Below are 12,315 nucleotides of genomic sequence, written 5' to 3'. Positions count from 1 at the left end.
TAAGGCAGCCCCTTCCCCTCCACTGGTGCCTCCAGCACCCTGCACCCCCTTGTCATCAGGGAGAGCCCCCCACCTTCCTCCCAGAGCAAAAGCTGTTCCCTTTCTGGCCCCAAAGCCCTTGGGAGCAGCAGCCCTGTGGTGCTGGAGCTCCCATCCCTCTCCCCCAGCCCTGCTGGCCCCACTGAGCTGGGGACAGGGGACGCTGGGGCCACCGCCGCCCCCCGGCCCGCACCGAGACAAGAGCCGGGGCACAGCGCCGTGGTATACATCATACATTTATTAGTGAATATCCCTCTCAAAATCAGCCACAACATTAAAAAAAATAATGATTGCACTACTTGGTCAAGCAGAACTAGCAACTTTCATTTTAAAAAAAGTACAAATCTGTTAAAAATTTCAATCAGTATAATACACATATATATAATACAACATACTAGTTATGTTAAATGCTACAAAACCAATATGATTCCAATGGAATGGAAAAAAAAACAAACACTTTTAGAGCTTTAAGAACCTTTTTTTTTCTATATATTAGCCTTTTTTCAAATACATACATGGGAAAAATGAGGTAACTGTAAAATGTGCAAGTAACAGAGCAAAAAAAATTATATATATATATTTATATATATATATATATATATATAAAAACTTTCTAACACAGAACACACGTCCTAGCACCTTCCGGGGAGCCGCGGCGCTCCCGCTGGAGGGCCCGGGGACTGGTATAATAGAACAGTAAACAGTCCACTATCCCACCACAGGAAATCATTGGTAAACAGTGGTATCTACAGCGCAGTCAGCAATCACAAACACCCTAAATAATTGTTTTTTAATTTTTTTTAAGTATGGATTTTTTTTTTTGTCTTTTTTTGTCTTTTTTTGTCTTTTTTTTTTTTTAAATGATACTTTTAGCTGCTCATCGGAATAAATTCTGCAGCACACGAGCTGTGAGCTTTCGAGTCGCCGTCAAAGGACCGTAAGGCTTTCCTGGCTCCCTGGGCACCGCAAGGGCGGGAGGGGAGGTTTTTTTGGGGTGGGGGTTGCAGGGGGTGGGGGGCGTCTCCGGGGCGCGAGGCCGCCGCGCGGCACGGGGACTCCTTTGGTTATCTGTCACTGAGCGAGGGGCACGGGGAGGGGGCCGGGGTCCTGCCCAGGGGGCACCGAGCCCAGCGGTGCCGGCACCCGCGGCGTGGCGGAGCCGGTGGCGGAGCCCCCCCCCCCCCCTCACAACGAAGCCTGGTGAGGCGTCGAGGAGAGGCAGGCGGAGGGGAGCCGGGCGGCAGCGCGCCCCCAGCCAATCAGAAGCGGCCGTACCTCAGCGCCCCAGTGATTGGCGTGCCCTCGCACCAATGGCGTGGCGGTGCAGGGGGCTGCGTCCCGCCCAGCCACCTGCTGGGCGCGGTTCCCTCTCCTCACACCTCGCCCGCTGCCGCCACCGCCGCCCCCGGGGCCCAGCCCCGCCGCCTGCCCCCCGCCCCGCGGGGAGCGGCCCCTTGCACACGCCGCCGCCACCCCCGGCCGCTGCCACCGCCGCCGCTGCCACCGCCTCCCGCCTGGAAAGGGGCGCAGGCCCCGCGGGGAACGGCCCTGAAAGCCTCACGGTCCTGCTGCGGCGTTGCGGACATGTGCAGTACAGTGCATGGCAGTATCAGCTGAGCACAAAAACCCCTCTCCCCACCCCCCTCACCCCACAGCCGGCTAGACGTAGTAGCCAAGACCACGTTCCAAGCTGGTCAGACATGCATGCATATTTGTGAACATTTACATAGGGCTGGCGGCCGCGCACGGAGGCTCCCAGGCGTCGGCGACGCGGGGAAGGGCGCTCCTCTCCTCCCCAATCCCGTCACCTCCCCCCTCCTCCTCCTCCTCCTCCTCCTCCTCGCTAATTAATCATGCAAAACGACTTCGGCCACGCCACCCTGACAGCTGGCACCCGCTGCCCCAGCCCCGTGCACGGCGTCCCCGCGGCGAGGGACCGGGGGCAGCACCGCGGTCCCAAGGGGAAACCACGCCGCGAGGTCCTGGATAACCCCCCCCCCCGCCGGCCCCGCCAGCAGCACGGGGGCGCTCGGGGCTCCTTCGGGTTTACGACAGTGGGAACCCACGGTCGGGGGCCAGGAGGCAAAATTAGGGGGGCTGCCACACGGCCACGGGGCTCCCCGCCGGGCTTGGCTGCCTCGCCGGGCCCTAGGAGGGAACGAACGGGGAGAGGGGCTGGGGCCGCACCAGCACCGTCCTCCCACCTGGGAAGGACACCGAGCAGCCGGCGCTGCCCTCCTGGGCGCCCCAGGGGACGCGGGGCGCAGGCGCTGGTACCCCGGCATCGCCCCGGGTTGCTGGTGTCCCGCCACGGCCGCGCCGCGCCGGCTCCTCCGGCTGGACCCCCCGGGGGGGCCGCCGGTACCCGAGGCGCGGCGCTCCCTCCCCTCCTCTTCTCCTCCCCGCGTCCTCCGCGAGCGACGCCGAGGGGAGGAGCCGCGTGCCGCCGGGTCGACCGGCCACGAAACCAAAAACGCAACGGAAAAGGAAAGGAAACGGAAGGGTGAAAAAAAAAAATTAAAAAATTAAAAAAAAAAAGTGAAAAACGGAAAAGAAAAAAAAAAAAAAAAAAAGTTCTCTAGCAGAGTACGAAGACCTGGAAAGTGATGGAGCAACGACAGCGTCTTTGGAGTGCGCAGGGCGCGGCCACGCGCCGCCCGCCACCGGCACGACACGATTCGGGGCCCCGGGAGCGCGGCGGGCAGGCCGAGTCCGAGCCCCGGCGGAGGAGGAGGGCTGGCCGGGAGCCCGGGCTGCTCAATGCTCACCACATCCGAGGAGAGGCTTTGGGGAGGGGGGGTAAGCGCACGGTCAGGCCCTGGCAGCGGGCAGCGGCCCCCGCCCCTGGCCCGACGTCCTCGTCCTCTAGCGAATTGTGCGGCACAGCGCCCGCCAGCCTCAGTCCGCCTCCCGCTGCACCTCCGACGCGTCCGCCCGGCAGATGGGGCACGTGCGGTTCGCCTGCGAGGGCAAGGAGGGATGACGGGGGTGAGCAGGGGGCTGGCGGCACCCGCCGCACGCACGCGGTGCTCGGCGCTGCACGGCCCCCCCGGGAGGTACCTTTAACCATTTGTCGACACACTTGGCGTGGAACTCGTGGTTGCAGGGCAGGACGCGGAGAAGCTGCCGGGCCTCGAAGTCGCTGAAGCACACGACGCACCTGGGGGAGGGAGGCAGGAGTCAGAGCCAGGCCCCGCTTCCCCCCCCCCACGAGACCCCGACCCCCCGGTCCCCCCTGGGCTCGCTCACAGGGTCTGCTCGGACTGGTGGCTCTCGGGGTTGAAGCGGTAGGACGGGAGGTGCTCGATGTCTGCTTTGGTGAGTCCCCGCGGCTTGGCCTCCCCCAGCCGCTCGGCCAGGTTCAGTAACGCCTGCAGGGGGGAAGAGGGCGCACGGCTCAGCCCCGCCGGAGCCACCCCGAAAAGCCCCGGGGTCACCCCGCAGGATAACACACCTCGTAGTTCTCCATCTCCACGTCATCCACGTCCAGGTCCAGGCTGATCGTGGGCCCCACGGCCGTCGGCGACACGGGAAGCATGGAGCTGTGGGGGGGGGGACAGGGCGGTCGCTGCGAGCCCCAACCTCCGCCCCGGTGTCACGGGGAGGGGGCAAAGACACCGAATCAGCCCTGCCCCACGTGCCCCACGGCCCCTCGGTACTCACAGGAAATAGGGCAGGAAGCCCGGGTAGTACGGGGGGGGCGGCGGAGGGGGCGGCGGGGGGGGCAGCGCCTGCTGCAGCCGGTACCGCTGGGTGTTCAGCCGCCGGGGCATCATGTGGGGGTATGGCTGCGGGGAGAAAGGTGTGGGGGGAGCTCAGGGCCCTGCAGCACGGCCCCCCCCTCAACCCCACCGCGTTCCCCCCGCCCCGGCCAGGACTTACCACGCCGAAGGGCAGCTCTTGGTGCAGCGGGTCGTGGGGGAGGTAATGCAGCGGCACGGAGGGGGAGAGCGTGGGGGCGTGGTGGGACGGGGGGTACGTGAAGCCGGCGATGGGGTGCTGCTCCCCTCGCAGGTCCACGTCATTGTCTATCCTCTGCAGAGGCTGGGGGGCGGGGGGGAAACGGTTAGGGTGGGGCAAACTTCATCCATCAAACTTCACCCCGCCCAGCTCACGCCTGCATGGGGTGCAAGGAGGAGACCCCACAGCAGCCCCCGTCTCGGGACCCCGTGGCGCCTACGCCCCCAACCCCCCCCAGCCCCTGCCCCGACTCACCATGCGCGGGTGCTGGGCTTGGAGAGGTACGAACTGCCCCAGGGGCGCCATGTGGGGCGGCTGGTGGGGGGGCACTGGCGGCGGGGGCGGGTGCAGGATGTAATGGTCGCTGGAGATGAGGGGGGGGAACGTCTGGTAGGAGACGGGGAGCTGTTGCATGGCGCATGCCTGGATCAGCTGCAGGGCGGGGAGAGAAACGTGGCTCAAACCCAGCGCCGGCACCGACTTCTGCTCCCTCCCCGAGGCCTCGAGCAGCCCCCGCGCCCCCCAGCATTTATCCTAGGGGTTTGGGCACCCAAAGCCCGGGCTGTCCCCAAATTATCCCCGCACTCACCGGGGGCGGGAGGCAGCAGAGCGGGTAGTGCTGTCCACTGAACATCACTGAGCATGCTGGGAGCTGCTGGGTGCTGCACCCAGGGATGTGCTGGCCGGCGTGGATGGGGAAGCCTTGTGTGGTGACGGTGGTGACCGTGTAGGAGAGAGGGACAGGTCCCTGGTGCACCTGGGGACGAGGCGCCGAGGGCGCAGTCAGAGGGCACGGCCCCGGCTCGGCTGCCCCCGTCCCAGCAGGGCGCTGAGCACCCGGGGCTGGGCTCCGCGTGGGTTTTGGAGCCCGCATTGCACCCAGCGGTCAGCCTGGCACGGGCTCCGACCCCACACCACCCCCTGGATGATGTGTGGCAGCACTGACAACAACCCTGGACCACCCCAATGCCGGCAGGACCCCGGGATTTCCACGCCCGGAGCGCAGAGCACCAGCACCTCGGGGCTGCACGCAGCCAGAGGGGACCCAGCGACACATCTCAGCCCCCCTGTCCCCCCGGCCACCATCCTGGGGCCACCGACTGGGCACGAGGTCGCCCTCGGCAGGGCGGCAGCACCCACCTGGTCGTGCAGATCCACCATGAATGGGTTCTGGTGGGGCGGGTGAGCGGCCGGGTGCAGCATTCGTGGCGGTGTGCTGGGGAGAGCGTAGGCGCGGGGCTCATCTACGGGGATGTGCGGCTGCTGGGGGAAGGCAGGGTGCAGCTGGGGCTCATCCTGGCCCAGCAGGGTTGCCAGAGGGCGGTCGCGTCGTCCCCACTGACGTCTGGCAGGGGGGCTGCGGGGCCACGGCGGGAGAGAAACAGAGCAGGAGTGACCCCCGGGCCCGGGGGAGCGCGGCCCCTGCCCGGCTCCAGGGGGTGACGCTCCTCGTCCTCCTGCCGAGCTCCAGCTCCTCCGCTCGCCCCTCTGCGCGTGGATTTCGTCCTCTGCATGAAAGGGACCCCCCCGTGCCCACCGGACGCGCTCCCCCCACCGTGAGCCGCCCCCCCCCTGAGCCCACCGGGTGCCGGTGGCCGCCCCGGTGCATCCCCGGGGGTGGGCACGCCGGGCAGGGGGGGGGGCTCCACGCGCCGCCCCGCGCCCCGTACCTTCGCCGGAGGTGGTCGGGGCTGCTGCAGGGTCCCCCTGAGAACCGGCGGTGGTTAAAGGGGGCAGAGGGAGGCCGCCTATTCACTGCCAGTTCCCATGGTCGCATTGGTGACGGCGGGAGGCGGATGGGAGCGCGGGACCTCAGGCTCCGGGCAGGGCGAGACAGCAGCACCTTGGATCCTGCGGGAAGGACAGCGGGTCACCGACCCCGAAACGCTCGGGGCTGGAGCCCGGCCAGGAACCCCAAATCCTCACCCCACAGAGGGAGAGGGAAAGGAGGAGAGGCACGGGGCCACCGGGGGGGGACTGCTGGGGCCGGACGCCCGCCTCCCCTGCCCCTACCCCCCCATGCAAGACACAGACACGGGGTGAGAGAAGCAGGAGTGTTTTTGGCACGGAGCGAAGCAGGAGGTGAGGGCCCTCGGGCTGAGGGCAGCCCAGGCTCCACAGCGCGTCCGTGGCTGCCGGTCCCGGGGGGTCCTGCTCCGTGGGGGGACACCGCGTGAGGCCTGGCCGTGCCCCCGCACCGGGACACACGGCACAGCCCTAACGGGGCACCGGGGCCGTCTGCGCCCGGGGCTGCTGCTCCCTGTGCTCCGTGTGGCCTTGCTTCCCAGGGGACGAGGTGGCCACCGGTGTCCCCGAGGTAGCCCGGGCACCCTCCTGCTCGCCCCCGGTGTGCCCCCCCCTCACCGTGACCCCCGACACGGTGCCGAGGCCCCGGCTGACCCCCGGGGCAGCGGGCACAAAGTTAGGGCCGTGCCAGCAGCACCCCCCCGGTGCCACCTACCGGGGGCAGCCCCGCTCCCCGGGGAGTCCCCGCGACCCCACAGCCCCCCCCGGTACCCCGGTACCCCCCCAGCCCCGCTTTTTGGGGTGGTGGTGGGGGGGGGGGGCTGCTCATTGCGCCGCGCCCACCCCCCAAAAACCCCCCCGGGGGCCTCGGGACGTGGCGTGGGGGGCTCCCGGTGGGGTTGGGGCCCCCCGGTGGGGGGGTGGGGATGGGGCCGAGCCCCCCCCCCCGGGAACCCCCCGGTGCGGAGCTGTGGCTTTAAGAGCGGCCGCGGCGGGGCCATGTGCTCGGCGCCAAACAAAAGCAATAACAAAGGCGGCAGCACGGCCCCGCCGCCGCCCCGGGGCAGCTGCACCCCCACCACGGCACCGGCACCGGGAGGGTCCCGGGGCACCGGGGGTGGGGAAGGAAGGGGAAAAGAGGAGAGGGGGTGAAGAGGGGAAGGGGGGGTGGGGGTGGGGGGCGGCGCCCGCCCCGTTCCCGGTTGCCCCCCCCCCACCCCCCCTTCCGGACCTACCTGCACCGCCGCTCCGGGAGCCGCCGCGGCGCCCCCGCCCCCTCCCCCCCGCTCTTTGTTCGCCGACAACCGGGGCCCCGGGGCCTGGCCCCCCCCCCCCACCCCTTCCCCCCTTTCCCCGTTCCCTCCCACCAACCCCCTCCCCTCCCCTCCCCTCCCCTCCCCGCCGCCGTTTCCGGTGCCTCTTTTGTTGCGCGGTGGCGGTGGGGGGGGGGGTGGGGGGGGGGTAGGGGGAGGGGGTGCGCGGCCCCTTTAAGAACCGGCGGCGGGCACGCACCGGGCCGGGACGCGGCACGCGGAGGGCGCGGGGGCGCGCGCGCGGCTGGCGGGAGGGGAGGGGAGGGGGGAGAGGAGGAGGAGGAGGAGGAGGAGGGGAAGGGGGGGGGGGAGCGCGCGCGCGTAGCCCACGTGACCAGGCGTGTCACGCTCCGCCGCCATCTTGGAGGCTTGGGGCCGGGCCGCCACGCGGGGCAGGGAGGGGAGGGAGGGGAGGGGAGGGGAGGGGGGGGCGGTTTCCTAGCAACGGTATCCAAGGCAGGGGGCCCCTAGCAACGCGGCCTAGGCCCCGCGGGAGACGCGGAAGCGGCGCCTTGGCCCTGCCCCGGGGCAGCCGGCAGCAGGCCCCGCTGGAGGCCCCCTGAGCCACCCCCCCCCCCTTCCCCTCCCGGCAGCCGTCCGCAGGTAGGAGCCCCGGCAGCCGGGCTGGGGAGCGCTGCTGAGGGGCCGGGAAGGAGGCAGGGCGGCCTCAGACCGCTGAACGGCAGCCTGGGGGCGGGGGCGGGGCTTTAACGGCGCCCTGGGCTCGGCCCTGTCCCGGCCCCGGCTCCCAGCTCACCCCCAGCCCGGGCACGCAGCACGGGGACCCGCAGCAGGACCCCCCGGGGCAATGTCCCCAACCACAGCTCCCGCTGCTCCCGTCACCCCGGCACAGGGCAGGGGTCGGCCCCATGCCCTCAGAGCACCCCACGGGGCTGCACGGCCAGCCCAGCCCCAACAGCCGCCCCTCGGGGGCTGCTCTGCCACAGCCTCCCTGCCTCCTCTCCGCTCTGCAGGCGAACAGCACCGTGCGCTCCAACTCACCGCCGTGTGCCGGCAGTGTCACACCTTCCTGTCACACCTTCCTTCCCAGGGCTCCCGGATCCCGCGCACGGCACAGGCAGCGAGGCCCCAGACAGAGATCTCCGCCGACACTCCCTCCCGCCGTGCTCCAGCTCCCCCGTGGCCGGCAGCTATCGATGTCCTTGGGACAGCGGTGGGAGAAGCAATCGATGGAATGTGGCTCTCCGGTGCTCCGTGCCCAAACAGGCCGCATGGATCCCGTGGCAGAGCCGGGTCCAGCCCCACAGCCCGCTGCCCAGCCAGGCAGCCCTGCGAGGACGGGGCTCCAGGCATCCAGCACCCGGTTTGTGGAAGTGGCTCGGCCCACAGCTGCCCTGCTGCCCTAGGGTCAGAGCCACGCACACCAACACCAGCACCACGCCGCCCCCGGGCTCTGCCACCACACTGGTGGCCACCAGCCAGCAGTGTGACAGCCCCTTCGTGTGGCCACAAGGCTGGAGGAGCCCAAGGGACACCCCTCTGATGCTACAACAGGGCCAGCTGCATCGCTTGGTGCTTCTGGGCCAGGACGAGGGGTTCTGAGTCCATCCACCCGCCCTCCTCTGCTGATCTCAACCCTCGCCCCAGCCACCAAGACCAGTGGAAGCTCCCCCAGCTGCAGGGCCCGGCTCCTGCCCCAGGGGGCTGCCTCGCAGCCAGCAGGAGGCCCGTCCTGTGCCTCACGGGAGCCAGAGGTCGGCAGAATGGAGGCCAGCCCTAGCCCGGGCTCCTTACGGCACCATCTGCTGCTGCAGACGAGCCACCCCCCGGCCCCAGATATAGGTCAGCTCTGCCACAGGATTAGCCGGGGGGGCTCCAGCACCGGGAGCACGACTCCCGCCGGAGAGACGCTCTCCCCCATCCTCTCCCCGACACCCAGCACGCCGACAGCTCGCATCCATGTTCTCCCCAGCTCCAGGGAGAGGAAAACGCCCCAGATCCTCCTCTCCCCTCCCCAGTGGGTGCAAAACGAGTGGGAAGAAAGCAACACCGAGCACTGAGGAGCCCCCAGTTTGCAGCGGGGGCCCTGCAGGAGCTTCCCCACCCTACAAACACCCCCCAACGAACCCCGGGGGCTGTGGGACACCCCAAAATCAGCGGGTGCAGCAGTGCGAGGTGCTTCTCCGCCGCGGAGCCAGGGGGAGAGCAGCTCCCTCCCTGCTCGCACGCCCGGCGGAGCTGGCAGTGGAGGCAAGGACGCCTCCGCCGCGCTCGCACGCCTCCCACTCCCGCCCCCGGGCTGACAGCGCTCCCGTCAAACGCCCCCGGCCACGCACACACGTGGGGAGGCCGACACGAGGAGCGAGGAGCGAGGGGAGCCGCGCAGGCAGCGGAACCCGTAGCGCCCGGCTTCCCGTCGAGCTCTCTCCCACGTGGATTCCCTGATGTCTGATCGCGAGGCTGAGCTGCAGTGCGGAGGGAGAGCGAGCAGCGGCCTCCTCCCCACGAGGCAGAAGCGAGCCCGGACCTCGGGGACGGCCACGGCACCGGGGATCTGACCAGAGAGCATCCAGCAAGAGAGGGCTCCCGAATTAACAGCCGGCCCGCACAAGCCTTCATCTCCTCGGGACGGGGTAACGGACCTGCAGAGCCACCTCCCCCTTTCTTCGTTTCCCTGCAGACGCCTGCCCGGCCCGCACAGCACCCCCCGAAGCGGCGCAGCACCTCGGGTCCCTCCGGAGCTCAGCAGCACTGAGCAGCAGGAGGCGTCCAGCACCACAGCTGTGTCCTCGAGCCCTCGGAGGACCCCGTCCCACAGACAGCAGCACCGCGCACCCCGCTCACCTCCGTCCCCCCCGGCCTCACACGCAGCAGGGGGGAGAGGAGCCCAACAGCCACGTCCCCCCCCCAGCCCTCCCACGGCTTCCTCCCGCTGGCAGGGTGCCTCAGGACTCCTCTGCGCCGTGCTTCCACCCAAACACCTTTCCTAAAAGAGACCCCACCTCCCGCTGAGCTCCCTTATCGCCCAGCTGCCTCTGGGCAGCGCTGGTGGCAGCCAGGAAGTTGGGCCGGGTGCTTTGTTTTGCATTTCAAGGAGCCTGCAGGGCCCCCCCGCAACCCGCACCGGTTGTTTTCAGAAAGGAGCTCGGAGAAACAGGCGGCTTTCAGCAACTGTTTGCCCTCTTTTGTCCTTGATTCCAGATCTGCCCAGAGGCTGCTTTCAAGGTGCTCCGAGGCAGGCGCTGACCAGTGCCTTAAGCACGAAGGAAGCTTGCTGCCGCCGTACCTCCCCGGCACATCGCTCCTGGACAGCCCCACGCCACTCGTGGGGATGGTTTGAAGAGGAAAAACCCACAACAACCCCACCAGCACCACCACGGTTTCCAACTGCCAGCCCCCGTGCACAAAGCGCGACCGTGCGGTGCCAGCAGAGCCACCCGGGGCGCAGGAGCTGCCTGCCCTCTGCTCCGGCTCTGCCGGCAGGTCTGTATTGTTCACTGCCTGCCCACAGCGCAGGCACGGAGAGAAAAAGCAACCGAGGCCCTGGGAGCTGAGAAGCCGTGCCCTGCTTTCTGAGGGAGCCGGGGGAAGCCCGGAGCTTCAGCTCAGCCGAGGCCAGGTCTCCGGGGACAGGGCCACAGCTGGAGAACCAGACCCCGCAGGCGGGACGGGACGCCTGCCACGAGCGCTGCCTGCACAGCGCCCTCCTCACCCTTGCCACACAGCACCAAGCGGGGAGGCCTCCCAAAACCCCAAAACAGCCCGTCCCACGAAACCTGCGGCCCCCGGGGCTGCCCTCAGGCATGAGGACGAAGGAAAGGATGAGCCCTGGGCTGAGGGCACAGCCCCACAGGGCTCCCCTCCAGAAGCGACCTTCAGCAGAGCTGCCCAGCCCTGCACAGCTCCCCAAAGGCCTCCTTGGGTGTTTCAGCAGCCGGTGACAGCCTCACGCATCAGACAGGCACCTCGGCGCTGTGCCTGCTGCCGGAGCACCTCCTGGGGCCAGCACACCCCGACCGACCGAGGGAGCAGCCAGAACTGAGCCCCCGGTGCCCACCTGCACCAGGACAAGCCCACACAACCCTGGTTCAGGGCTGGGAGCCCACCCTGGGACACCGCCGCTCCAGCACCAGCCCCTGTGCGATCTCAGCACCCTCTCCCATGGGTGCTGGCACCCCGGGAAGCGGGGACACCCGGCAGGACATGCGGGACCCCGCCACGTCCAGGTGCCGAACACTCACCGGGAGGGCAACGCCGCGAGGCACAGCCCGGGCCCTACCTGCCCGGCTGCTGCTTGGCTCCTGGAACAGCTCCATAAAGCAGCGACAACAAAACCTCTCCTCACCTCGTCCATCTCAAACCCAAACCCACAGGCCCCGTTTCGTTAGCCGGGTTTTGCGGCCTGATCAATTCCCCGCGCGGAGCCCCGCTCCCGGGCAGGTGGGCACCAACAGCGAGCAGCTTCCCCCGGTGGGGTCACACCTGCGCTCCCCTCTTTGTTCTGCGCTCCCCGGCCGGGTGTGAGCGGTGCAGCACGGCACCGACAGCGCCCGGTGCTGCTCCCCCCGGTGCGGGGACGGCCCTGCAGGGACCCCAAAACCGCAGCCCCAACCCTCAGGGCGCAGCAGGCCGGCAGCAGCACCCCCTGCCCTTTTCCTCCCGCTGCCTTCCAACCCCCCGGGACCCCCCGGCACACGGGGCAGAGCCGAGCGGGGCCCAGCACGGGCCGGGCAGGGGGCACCCACCGGCGGCACCGGGACGGGCCGGGCCCGGGGGGGGCTGCCGGGGGCGCGCCCCCCTCCCCGCCTCCCCCCGGCCTTCCCCCGCTCCCCCCTCCCGGTCGCTTCCCGGTACCGGGGGGGGGCCGGGCCCGGCCCTGCGTGCCCCGGGGGTGAAGCCGGGCCCAGCCCCGGTGCCCCCCCCCCACCCCTCCTCCCGGTCCCGGTCCCGGCCCCGCCGCCCCCGCCCCTGTCCCAGCTCCCCGGGCCCAGCCCGGTACCTACCGGCGGCGCCGCCCCCGCCGCTCCGCGCCCGCCGGGGCCGTGCCGCGGCCTCAGCCCGCTCGCATGGTGCGGGGCCGGGCCCGCCGGGCTCGGGGCCGCTCCCGCTGCCGCCGCCGGTGCCGCTCCCGGGGCCGCTCCCGCTCCGGCCTCGGCCTCAGCCCCGCCTCATGGCGCCCCCCGCGCCTGCCCCGCCGATGGTACCGGCCAAGCCGCGCCCCCCCCCTTCACCCACCCCCCCCGCGGAGCTGCGATGGGCGCGTCCAACCCCCCCCCTCCTGCCGTAATGGCTGCAG

General features: G+C 69.5%; 1 protein-coding gene across 6 annotated transcripts; it reads right to left on the bottom strand.

Annotated features, from left to right (window-relative positions):
- Positions 1–1,705: 1,705 nt before the first annotated feature.
- Positions 1,706–12,181, bottom strand: RNF44 (ring finger protein 44). 6 transcript variants are annotated; one of them, XM_082771783.1, is made up of 11 exons: positions 8,061–8,553; positions 5,670–5,850; positions 5,140–5,356; positions 4,589–4,756; positions 4,255–4,431; positions 3,922–4,083; positions 3,703–3,827; positions 3,494–3,581; positions 3,289–3,410; positions 3,100–3,199; positions 1,706–3,000 (listed from the first exon to the last, which is right to left on the bottom strand). In XM_082771783.1, exons 2-11 carry the CDS (start codon positions 5,774–5,776, stop codon positions 2,938–2,940), a joined length of 1,329 nt encoding a protein of 442 aa, XP_082627909.1. In that variant the 5' UTR covers positions 5,777–5,850; positions 8,061–8,553; the 3' UTR covers positions 1,706–2,937. The 6 variants fall into 6 exon arrangements, with proteins under 6 accessions (XP_082627909.1, XP_082627906.1, XP_082627908.1 ...); XM_082771780.1 differs by lacking the exon at positions 8,061–8,553 and adding an exon at positions 7,258–7,303; XM_082771782.1 differs by lacking the exon at positions 8,061–8,553 and adding an exon at positions 6,981–7,058.
- Positions 12,182–12,315: the final 134 nt, after the last annotated feature.

Source organism: Aythya marila (genome assembly GCF_965140915.1).
Source record: "Aythya marila genome assembly, chromosome: 14".
Lineage (NCBI taxonomy): Eukaryota > Metazoa > Chordata > Aves > Anseriformes > Anatidae > Aythya > Aythya marila.
Note: the sequence above shows the minus strand (reverse complement) of the source record. Positions and strands in the feature narration are given on the sequence as shown.

Bases quoted from the DNA above. Each gene is read 5' to 3' on its own strand.
- RNF44 (XM_082771781.1), bottom strand. From the start codon at position 5,776: ATGCGACCATGGGAACTGGCAGTGAATAGGCGGCCTCCCTCTGCCCCC. The intron at 5,357-5,669 runs GTACGGGGCGCG...GTGGCCCCGCAG, and splicing joins CCCGACCACCTCCGGCGAAG to CCCCCCTGCCAGACGTCAGT. The intron at 4,432-4,588 runs GTGAGTGCGGGG...CCCGCCCTGCAG, and splicing joins TCTGCTGCCTCCCGCCCCCG to CTGATCCAGGCATGCGCCAT.